At 48.4% G+C, this 12,056-nt stretch overlaps 1 protein-coding gene and 1 pseudogene across 2 annotated transcripts; both read left to right on the forward strand.

The window, feature by feature from the left end:
• Nucleotides 1-1,938: 1,938 nt before the first annotated feature.
• Nucleotides 1,939-4,299, forward strand: LOC109753976 (uncharacterized). Of its 2 annotated transcripts, none has more exons than XM_020312894.4 (3): nucleotides 1,939-2,204; nucleotides 2,318-2,541; nucleotides 3,222-4,299. In XM_020312894.4, the coding sequence occupies exons 1-3, from the start codon at nucleotides 2,161-2,163 to the stop codon at nucleotides 3,290-3,292; spliced, it is 339 nt and encodes a 112-aa protein (XP_020168483.1). In that variant the 5' UTR covers nucleotides 1,939-2,160; the 3' UTR covers nucleotides 3,293-4,299. The 2 variants fall into 2 exon arrangements, with proteins under 2 accessions (XP_020168483.1, XP_020168482.1); XM_020312893.3 differs by having other exon boundaries at nucleotides 1,956-2,204; nucleotides 2,801-4,299.
• Nucleotides 4,300-7,859: 3,560 nt separating this feature from the next.
• On the forward strand, nucleotides 7,860-11,132 carry LOC109753966 (uncharacterized; annotated as a pseudogene).
• Nucleotides 11,133-12,056: the final 924 nt, after the last annotated feature.

Here is a 12,056-nt window from a genome sequence, read left to right on the forward strand (position 1 = left end):
TGTAGGAATAGCAAAAGAAAAACAAAGGATTGAAATGTCTTGGCATATTGAATCCTGTAGAAAATAAAAGAGAACCTCATCTCTCTGCCACTCTCGCTAGCGATAAAAGGAAGGGGGCGTACCGAAGGAGCACGCGGACGAGCGTGGCGTCAAGTCGTGGCTCGGTGGAGGAATATGGGGACCAACTGTTTCAATCTCCGCTACGTGAGGTCATGATGGCGTCCGTAAACACAGATGGGCTTGGGCGGATCGACAGATCTGGGACGTGGCTGCAGGCTGGTGCGGTGGTGCCTAACGGCGCCGGCTGCTAGGCACCGTGGTGGTGCCGGCGCCTGGCCTGGCGGCGGCAGGCTGGATCGGGGCAGCGTGGGGGCCTGCTGCCGTGATGATTAAGGTGGCGGTCCGCATGCTCTTCTCGCATCATGGCAACACCCTACATGACCGGTCCTCCTCGATTTGGCCATCAATGTGTTCCGGGAGGACTGCCGGAGATCTTGCTCATAATATCTGGATCGGTTATATTTCGGTCGCGCACGCCCATATCAGCCTACGAGGTTCTGAGAGCGTGGCGCAAAGCTCTGTTCGTTGATGACACCTTGGGACAAGTCGGCTTCTCGATTTCCATGGTGAAGACAGTGGTGTAGAAGGTCATGGTGGCCGAGATCTGAGGATCGCTTCGACGGATGGAGCCTCGGAGGCGATGGAGTCAGCCAAGTGTCAGATAACTCTCAGGAGCAGCAGTATAAGTGGGGGTGGCAACACTTGTGAATTTCATTTTTGGTGGTACTCCTCGGGCGCCGAGTTGTGACTTTCAGCGTGAAAATCTAAGGTCTGGCCTTCATTGGTTGTGTCTGGCGATTGCCTTGCTGAAGGAATTGTTTTGAAAGCGCGGACTTTCTCTAGGGTGAAAACCTAAAATCTTGGATCGAGCAACGACAACGTTTGTGCACTGTTCCCTTCTTGGAGGCGTTGCTTTTAGAGACCTTTTATATTTTCTAGGTGTTGTATTAGGTGGTGGTAGGCGTGCTACTGTCGAGAGGGTCGATCACTGTGGCAGGATTTTTTTTCCTTTTTTTTATTTTTCTCTTTTGGTTGTGTGCATCCTGGATGTTCTTGTGACATCTTATCGGTGCAGAGGTTGGGTGTAATTGGTATCTTCGCGATATTAATACATTCCCCTTAAAAAAACACAGTCCATAGAAAATTCCTGTAAAAGGCTGGGTGCAGAGGGTCGATCACTGTGCATTGTTCTACCTGACTTCCGTTGACCCTCAGCTCTCTGCCACTCTCGCTAGCGATAAAAGGAAGGGGCTTCTACCAAGGCGCGTGGATGCTTCGCTATTTCGGGACGCTCTTCATGGAAATAGAATGGTTTTGGTCTTTGTGCCATGAAAGGTGGTCGATTGGCCGTGGCGGTGGCAGTTGGAACAGTCCTTGAAGTTTGAACAATGCACCGGAGGAGAAAAAAAATCTAATATACTCGCTAAAGATGAACCGCGATCTACCAAATTATAGTTTAAATGTGTCGTTTGATGTATAGCACAATAGTTTTTTTATTACATACCAGAGGATATTTATTGAAGTAACTTGCAAACAGTTTATTAATTCAGCTAAGACGATGTTGGGAGCATTGTCGACTCAGAAGAGGGCCACGACTAGACAAAATCGGTTCTGTTTAGCTCGGTCTTTACTCGCTGAGAGTGGAATTTTTGTCGGACGCCGCGATTCGGTGCTCGAGCTCAGCTGCATCCGAAATCGTTGGCGTCGGCTCAGGTCTCGTGATTCGGGAAACATGCACTGGCATGTCTGCGCAAAAGCAGCGGAAGTAGAGAATACAACACGGGTACGACATGAAACAGTGCCAAAGAGTGGGCCCGAAACGTATGGCTGGACGTCCGTCCCCGCGCCGATTTTCCTGGGCGACGGACCAGAACGTTTACTTTTTTCTCCGACCCGTGGAACAGTTCGCCAGTGCGCGACGGCCGTCCGCTGCGCCTACCGGACGTCATGTGCAGGTCCGGCTGGAGAGAGGCCGGCACCAAACCCAAACCCAGATCCAAACCCTCTTGACTAGGTCGTTCTCGAACCTGCCGCCGCCGTGGAAGGCTTGTCCAAATCCAGCGGGGTACGGCGACCTTCGCTAGCTTCGGCCGGTGAGGGATGGAAGATGCTAGGCTCGAGTTCCTGCTTGATGCCGTGGACAGGTAATTGAATCCTGCCTGATTGGAGATCTAGCGAATTCAAGGATTTGTGTACCCCCAGGACACAGCCAATGACTGACACTGATTCCGGCGCCCCTTGTTGACCTAACTTGCAGGATTTCGCTATGTGAAGGGTTCGCAGACAGTTTAGATGATCCAGATCCGGTCCCTCTGGCGGTGTTCCCACGAGTTGATGTAGCCCCTACTGCTCAGGTGGACTCAAATGACGGCTCAGGTTGCGGGCAAAGATGTTGGGTGCGCAGTCGCGGGGGAGCCGCAGGCAATCGATCTGATCAATCAATGGACAGGCTGAACCCGAGGCTCCGGCTTGGGCAAAAAGGTAAGCCCTGTAACTTGCTTTGTTAAGCTGTTCTTACTTTTTGCAAATGCTGTGATGGTTTCCTCCAGTTCTACATGCTACGCGGTGTGCTAGTTAGTTGTCTTAATGATTGTAGAACGAAAACAAAACGGAATTGCTAGTTTATTTTAGTTATTTTTGTGATTCATATGTAAGCTTAGTTCAGCCGGCGCATCAAAATTACTGCTGTTCCCCTAATTTGAGGGTGCATAATTAGATGGGTGTTTGTTTGTGAATTCAGGTTATCAGCTTGTCATTGTGCAGCATGTGCTGAACGAGAAGTGTGGTTCAGTGTATTTGTTGTTGCTTCTTCTTGGATGAGCAAATGATGGTAGCTGTTAGAATTGGCATCATCCTGAAAGATCTGCACTGCATTGAAGGGACAATTGCATTGAGCAAAACTGCACTAGTAGGTGCCTGCCAATTTCTGGAGACATTTAAAAGTTCAGGAGAAAATCATTGAGCAAAATTGTATTGAAGGGTTAAGAAATTATTTTTGTACATCGGTTGTGGCATGTAACTTGCATTTTCTTGTGTATCCCACACATCTCAAACCTTGTCTTTCCTTTTATTTCCTTCTTATTGTGTATTTGGCATTGGTAAATCTATAACAGGAACCTTCTTAATATTGCTAATGGTACATCCTTATTGTGGTTCTGAAGTTACTAAACTACAAGACTATGAAGAGCCGAGGGACGGAGGGAGTGGTGGCACAAGAAACATTGAGGAATAGTGACTACGACGAGCAAGGTCGAGGTGCAGCCAGCAATGACGAGTCGACGACGACTGTCGCCTTCTCTATGGTAAGATCTCCATTTTCTCTCCCTTTTTGTGTCAATTTGAACAATACACAAGTGCAAACAAGTTCCACTCAAGAGAAGTATAAACAAGACACAACCCTCTTAACAATGCCTTGCTGCTGGAAGTACCTGAAGCCTTCTTGGCACTTGATTCAGCAGATTCTCAATTTCTTGTCACTTATTTTCTTATTTCTTGTATCAGCGCCCTCCCAGGTACAACCGAAGACGACGAACTGTTTGATGGTTTTTTTTGTCTTTCTCAGCTGTTGTTATATCTTAATTAGAAATTCACTTTTCATTTAGTGTTAATCTGAATACGAGAGTGGATTGAACTAGGAGTAATCTGCTGCTTCTTAATGTTCGATAATTGGATCGAGATTCACCCTCTCTAATCATTATTAGCTTGGTATATTCTTGAACCTCAACAAGTCATGAAGAATCCCATACTTCTTCCCGCCAGTTTAATATTGGCAATTCACCCTTGTTGTTTACATATCGCTAATCCGTTACCAAATTACCAAATTGTCTAAATTTTCTTCCTCCAGTACAGTGTTTCCTTTTCATTTCCAACTTTATTAAATCATATTAACTTTACTGATTTGGATGAGCTGAGGATGAAAGAAGAGATCAGTGCTGACACATGGTGCTTCCCATTCGAGCAATTGGGGTGTGTAGAAATGCTTTATGACTTGCATTCCAGCCGATGAAGTTGTTATGCTTGTATTGTCACATTAATTAGGCCACATTTTTGTCCTGTAAGATATCAGTGTATTTTTATTTGTATTTGCAATTATTTTACTCTTTTCTCTCAATTTCTATTTGGTCTATATGGACCATGGACAATCAATTTGGATGCCTATACCCCAGTCTAGATTATATATATATATTTATGTATGTCTTGCTAGTAATCTTATCATCCTGGAAGATAACAGCACAAAAATGTGAGTGTGCTTTACGTTTTCGTTGTCAACAGTCTTGGTTTGCTTATAGTTTTCCAGCCAGCATGTTTCTATGCCAAATATGTCATTTGACCACACAAGTGGGTGTGGCGACTTAACCAAGTATCAGTCGACTAAGATGTAGACTGTTAGTCAAAAGCCCATCTATAATTCAACCAAAAATTCTATAGAAGTTAGTCATCAAACAACCAACGTAGAAAACATCCCTGAAGATTCTAATCCTCTGAAATTCTTATGAAAAACATTTAAATCAGAGGAGCCCTATACTTGAGAAGACGTCAAATGTGCATGGTCCATTTAAGAGCTATCATGGAAGAGGGAAAGGAGAAAACCATGCCAATCATGCTTATGAACGGATGGAGCAAAAATGTTTTAAGAGAACTGGATAAGATACCATACCACTGGTCTGAGTCTAACTAAGTGGTTGTTTGGATAATGATGGTAATCGATCTGTTTTTAGAAAACGAGATTTAGGATGTTTTTTTAGCAAAGTTTGTTTTACTTGTTTTTCTGTTAAGAAAGACCTACACAAAATTATGTTTGGGGTCTCCTTTGGGCTTTTGAAAGATATTTAGCCGATAAATCAGGCCGTTACGTTGGACTAGGCGCTCAACCTAGATGCCCGCTTATGAGGTTGTTACCTCCTTGAAAACAGGTGTTATTAAAAACGCATATATTTCCAGAATGGCTGGTCCGTGCTGTGTGGGAGATGAACCGATAAGGATGGGCCGTGCGGGGTGGCCGTTAAGACGGCCGTGCACCTACGGGTCAGCCTGGCACAGAAAAATAGCTGGTCCGCGCAGATTTTTCTGGTCCGGGGACGACGTTAACGACTGCCGTCGCATTAAATGCGCCAGCTTTATCGCGTTTTCTGGATGGATACAGGCCCAATACTTCGTTGAATACACCGAACGGCACGGATCCTCATGCGAGTGGACGGGAAAGATATCGAGATCATCTAGCACAGGCTCAGAATTGAATTTTCGATTTTTGTCCCTTTATGCTGGCTAGCCACACCGCTTCTACTTTAAGAAAAGCATTGAAAGCTCATAATTCTGAAGCTCCGTCATCCTAATAGACTGGCCTTGCCAAGGACACACTAGGGCAAGAAGTTCATCATCTGTTTAAAATCGTCATTGCTCCCCACCTACCCAAGAAGAAACAAGAACAAAATTTTTATTGCCCGTTCAAAATATATCGTAAGCTCTTGCCTACCAAGGGACCTAACTCATAACCGGAGCGTTGGTAGTTATCGACCAAACCGAGAACCAATGACTTTATTTCACTACCACAAGTCTTCCATAAAGAGTGAGCCTTCACTAATCTTATTCCTCGTCTTACTTCTACTGGAATTGTTTATTCTCAATCATGCATTATTCGTTTGGTCCATGCATACTAGTTAGGAATTCAGATTTCATAGATGTAAGCATAGGAGACACCAGGAACTGTCGGTGAATATCCAAGATTAGAACATGCACAAGCCTGTTGTTGAACTCTAACACGTAAACTATTTTCCCCGTCTGACCAGCGCACATTGTATGTACCCTTGTACTCCAGTCTTCTTATACACTAGTCTCTCGTGCTATTTCGTGCAGCGAGCAATCCAATCTGGTGATGCACCACGAGGACATATTGGGCGTCGAAGACTGGTTCGCCTGACAAGCGACCTCAAGAGAGAACGCTAGCATGGTCAGTCGATTTGGTTACACTGGGGAGAGGGACAATGGGGACGGCTTCGAAATAGCATGACTCAGATGGCAGCTCGATGCGACAAGGACCGAAGAGCCTCTAGATTTAGGTGCACGTCATCCTGGCTCCCAGGCCGAAAATACAACAGGGCATTTACGACTTTTTTTCACGATACATATCGATGTCCCCTGTTTATTGCTACATTTTTTAAATAATATACTGATATGTAAGGCACACAAAAAGAGAATTTTCTGGCTTATCAACAAGAATGAAAGTAAGCCCCTTTAGATACTTGTATATTATTTTGTGCACACAACATGTAAAAACATATATTGATGAAAATCCGCATGCATATACTAGACATCTATATGTAGTTTTTTTTTTCAGAATTGTTTGGGCTCTAGGAATCAAATTTTCTATATATATTTTTAAAATAGAACGACTTTTGTTTGTAGTTTTTAGTACTCCCTCCTTCCCAAAATGTAGGGTTCTTTGATGCATGACTTGACTATTAATACATACCAAAATACATGGATTGAGCATATATAAATGATATTGTCGTATTTATCTTGCAAAACAATTTTATTTCATATACCTTTATATTAATTTTCTAGACATACAAGACTTAAAAATCATTGTGTGATGAAGACTAGAAAAAGTCAAGCACGCATTATATTTTAAAAAGGACGGATTAGTAAATGCGCTCCTTACATGTAGTGTCGTTGGGGCCTGTATGATGCAACGTCAGATGTTAGAGCATCTACATCTAGTCCCCTCAAATCTTCCTCAAACGTTCGCGTACGTGCCGCACACTGGCCTAACATGAGAGAAAAGACAAAAGGTGACACAACCACACACCTCATATCATCTCTATACTCTTCTCGATAGGTTCCGATAAATATATGTACTATGGAGAGCTGGGAATGAGCTATTTTTTCAAGAAGTAAGACCGAGCAAGTGTCAGTAGAAACGATGTTTGTATAGTTTCGAGAATGTAATGTTTGTATGGTGAGGTTTTCAACGTGGGAAAACAAAGGCTCCAGCCATCCTGACCCGCGAAAAATATACTCAATCCGTCCAAAAATAAGTGTCTGAAGTTTAATACAATTTTGTACTAACATTGTATTAAAGTGGGGACACTTGTTTTAGAACGGAGTGAGTATGTTACTACTAAGTGCTGATATATCCGAGTACAGCTGTTTTGCCCGGGGAGCACAAACAGATGAACAGTAGCAGAGACTGGTATTGTCCAAACAAAACAAAAAACGCAGAGACGAGTTATTGTCTCAGGCGCCGTCCATGCATGCCTCTCCATGCCAAAACATCCGAGGCCAAAGTCCCCAAAGCACCGCATGAAGCATGCAGACGCGAGGCGGGCTCAGACCTCCTTTGTTCATAGGAATTTTGTATAAATCGTAAAGGATAGGAACTTCGTAGAAAAAATTTCTTTAAACTCTTTGGATTGTAGGAATGGTTTCTATTTCTATGTAGGATAGGATCCAGTCATTCACATTTCAAAAAAAAAAGCCTAGACTCAATGGAAGGGAGCTAATTCCTACGGGAGGATGGGCAAGAAAGAACCTCCCGATCCGGAAAAAACGGATCGGAGATCTCGCGCACATCCCCAGCCACCACAGTCCGCCGGTGGCCGCTAGGAGGCTGGATCTCGGGGATGGCTGTGTCTGGGGCGGAGGGAGATGGCTGGGGGCGGCAGGTGGTGCTCGCTTCGTTATCGTGCGCCGATATGTCACTGTCGGCGTCTCGGTGTGCGAGAGAGCTGAAGATGGTGGTGCCAGCGTTCGCAGAGACGACGACACGCACAACATCGTCGGCAACGGATGCATGGGTAGTCATGGCGGCGGGGGCGGTGGCCTCCGTTGGTCATTGCGGTGGGGGTGGCGGCCCTCGATAACCGCGATAAGGAGATGAGGTGGCACAACAGTGCATATTCAAGTGCGTCGGCATATTTGCAGGCATAGCGGCGGTGGTCGTGTGCGGCACTCGATACCGGCTCAAAGAGGATTTTGGTCCGGTGCGAGGGCGGCGGCCATCGCACAAGGATGCTCGAGGCGTGAGCGACAGAGTCCCACGCTGGTGAGCAAGGGGCGCAATGGTGGTTCCCCGTCGACTTCTAGCTCCGAAGCAGCGGCTCCGAAGGTATGGAGTATGCTGCAGTGTGACTGGCGCCGGTGTGGAGTAGCAGCGGCCAGTTCCGCACCGAGACATGGGCGTCCACCCGGCGGCCGTGACGGTGGTTTAAGGTGGGAAGGCGTCCCACCAATCTGCTAGTGCCGTTTGGCACTGGCGTGAAGTACTGACGAAGGCAACTATCAATGATCTGTCATCAAGATGCTGATTGGAACACTGCTTCATGTCCGGGGTGAAAACTATTGTCCTGACCATTATTGGTTGGGCTCAGCAGCGACGAGTGTATACCTTCTTGAAGGCACTGCTACGGAAGAAGTCGACTTAGTCGTTGGTGTTAATTTCATATCTTGTAATGGTCCGGCCATGATTGCCTTCGTTTTGTACTTTGCTGAATAATTAATAAAAATGGTTGTATGCATTGCATTGATGCAAAGGCCACGGGTTTTAACCTCCTTTTCGGAAAAACAAGCCTAGACTCAATGAAAAATTTCCTATGCTATGCAACAAATGACATGTATTTCTCTATAAGAATTGAGATGTGTGTCATCTTACTTTCTATGATTTTTCTATTTTTATACTACTATTCCTTTACTATGAACCAAAGAAGGCCTGGAATTAAAAGGCACACAAAACAAGACGTCCACCCATCCACTCGCCGTCTTCTCCATGCATTCCAGCGCCCTACCCCGACGCCACTGCGCGCGCCATTCCCCTACCCCTACCCTCTTCAATCTACTCGTCCACATGAGTCTGAAGCAGAAACAAGACGAGCTATCTAAGACCAACTCCAGCGCGCGACCCCATCCTGTCCGGGTGCGTCCATTTGGGGCAAAACGGACAAACCAGACGGCCCAGCGCGCGGGCGCAAATGGACTTTTGTCTGTTTTCTGTTCGCTTTTGACCCATCCCTGGCCCAAGTTCGCGCCGCTTTTGGGGTGAAACGGACAGCGCGCGGACAGGCGGGACGCGCGCGCTTGTCCGCCATTTCCCCCCAAACCCTCCCACGTCCCGCCCCCACCCTCCTCCGTCCATGGGCCGACGCCCAGCCGAATTCCGGCGGCCTGGCCGTCGACCAGCCCGCAAAGGTGAAGAAGAAGGCGGCCAAGGGTGCAAGGAAGCCGCGGTCGGAATGCACGCCGGAGGAGCTCACCAAGTTAGACGCGGAATCGGCGAAGAGGAGGAACCGGAGGGCAGCCGTCAAGGGAAAGACCGCCGCGACCAAGTTCACCGCCAAGCGCGATGCGATGGAGGCCGCGCGGCGCAAGGCCGAGGTCGAGGAGAAGGAGCCATCGTCAACAAAGCACACGCCCTCCTCATGCTTGGCATTTGTCGTCCGGCGGGTTTCTCTGCAGCGTCCGTCGGCTCGGCGAGCACAGGCTCGTCGGTCGCCAGGCCTCCGCACTGCCAGTCGCCGACGTCGCGGACCACTCCTATGTCGCCGGCTTTCCCCCGCCAAGGCATGACGGCCAGACCCGTTTTTCGGGGTCGCCAGGCGTTGGCGTGATCGCGCCGTCCACCCCGCGCCCCTCGGCCGTCATCGACCTCAACGTCACGCCGGGGTCCAGCAGCGGCGGCCGGCTGTCCGTCGAGATGCAAAGAAAGCAAGCACGACCACCATTTACGGGCACCATGCCATCCCCCCGCGTCCTGTTCGGCGGAATGCCAACACCAACGCCAACGGTCGACGACCCCTTCTACAACCAGTTCATGGAGGATGTGATCTACGAGGGTCGGCATGGCGGTGCCTACGATCCCGACGAGACCCAAAGTCAGGATGGCCGCGCCCAGTACGTTGCCGATGAAGAGGCCCACGACCATGCTGACTACGACCATGGTGACTCGTGGCATGAAGACGATGACAACTATTGCGAAGGTGATGGTGATGAAGAAGAAGGCAATGACATTGATATTGGGGGCGAACCATTGTTCATTGACGAGCTCAACCAAAGAGCGGAAGCACAAAGGAGGAGGAAGAACATTCGCACGGGTTCATATTCACAAGACGAGGACAAGTTGATTTGCCAATGTTGGATGGAGATTAGCCAAGATCCAAGGACAGGCGCGCAACAAAAGGGCCTTGTTTTTTGGACGAGAGTCCACAAAACATTCCATGAAAGGAAGATGTTTGAGCCCTACCAAATTACGAGCGACCGTGGCATCACCTCGATTCAATAGAGGTGGTTGTTCATCCAACAAGAGTGCAACAAGTATTGTGCCGCACTTGAGAGCGTTGAAGCACGGCCCGTGAGTGGTCTCGGCATTGGGGACATGGTATGCTCTCCTCATCCTAGTTCTTTCGTTGCTACGGCCATGAGACTTCGGCCTTGTATATGTTTGCATGTTCAATTGTTGTTGATCATGTGGTGTAGGCATTTCAATCTTTGGAAGCATTCAAGGCCCGGCACAGTGACAAGCCATTCACTCTTACGCATTGTTGGCGATCATCAACAATTGCCCTAAGTTCAAGGATCAATACTGTGAACTTCAAAGGAAGAGAGGCAAGAAGACGTCCGCGTTGGCCGAAGGTGAAGATGGCGAGGCGTTGAAGAGGCCGAGGGGTAAGACCAGCTCCAAGGTGGACGACATACGTGATGCCTCATCCATGGCCTTGCATGAGACTTTGCATGGCATGATGTCTCAAAAGGATGTGAGGGACGAGAAGAAGCGACAAAGCAAGGACGAGCAAATAAAGCAATACCTAGAGCTTCAAAGGAAGAAGCTTGAGATGGAGGAGGCAGCCAAGAAGAGGAAGATCGACATGAAGGAGGCGTCCCGGCAAAGGTAGCTCGACATCGAGGCCGACAATGTCACGGCCAGGCAGAGGCAGCTCGACATCGAGGCCACCAATGCCGCAACCAAAGCAAAGGAGGTGGCCCTTGCGATCATGAGCGTGGACTTGACCAAGATGAGCGAGAATATGAGGAGCTGGTTCGAGGCCAGGCAGAAGGAGATATTCGACGCCGACGGCCTGAACTAGGTCGTCTGGTCGGCAGTGGCCATTCTTATTTGGAGGCTGGCATGGGTGCCGGCCGGCTGTTGGGCTGTGTGCCGGCGAGAAACACATTCATTTTGGAGGCTGACTGTGTTGCCGGCGATCAAAACTATTCATTTTGGAGGCTGGCTGTGTTGCCGGCTGCTGGTTGTGTTGCCGACGAGGACGTGTTGGTCGCTGGCTGTGTTGCCGGCGTGAACTAGGGCCGCTGGCCTAAACTAGGGTGAGGTATTTTGAAAGTTGTTGTTTGAAAATGGAGGCGGACAGGATGGGGCCAAAGGATGCGTCCGCGCGTTGGATGCACGGCCACCGCATTCCACGACAGGCCCAGACACGACCTCATTGCTCTACCAAAACGGATAGAATCTGGACAAAGCGGACGTCCATTTGGGGTCGTGCGTTGGAGTTGGCCTAACCGTGTCACCGCCGCTGTCCCACTCGTCGCCTTTTGTGCCTACGCCCGCCTGTGCGACGGGCCGTGCCATACTGCATGACGTGACGCTGAGCTAAGCCGATGGCGCCGTCACGACGGAAGTGCCCGCTGTTGGCGCCGCATCCTCGCGTTGCAGCGCCGCTCTTCTTCTTCCTCTATCTCACACAACTCAACTCTCTCTTCTCTGTTGCTTTGTTCTTCTTTCAAGAACACACGAACGCACACGGTGGGAAAAACTCATAAACTCACACATACACACACACCTCACCGTGGAGAGAGACTAGATTTGCTTTCTACTCCCGGTGAGACACACATACACTACATTGTTTTGCCCAGCCTTCACGGCCTTAATCTTTTTCATTAACTCAATGCAACACTTATATACACAAGGAGTTGGCCTCACGCACCCACTAACTAGCCGGAAAGTCCGGCCACTAACACCACGTAACCCACACCCGGCTAACTACCCTAGAATC

The sequence above is a fragment of the Aegilops tauschii genome, chromosome 1 (assembly GCF_002575655.3).
Source record: "Aegilops tauschii subsp. strangulata cultivar AL8/78 chromosome 1, Aet v6.0, whole genome shotgun sequence".
NCBI lineage: Eukaryota > Viridiplantae > Streptophyta > Magnoliopsida > Poales > Poaceae > Aegilops > Aegilops tauschii.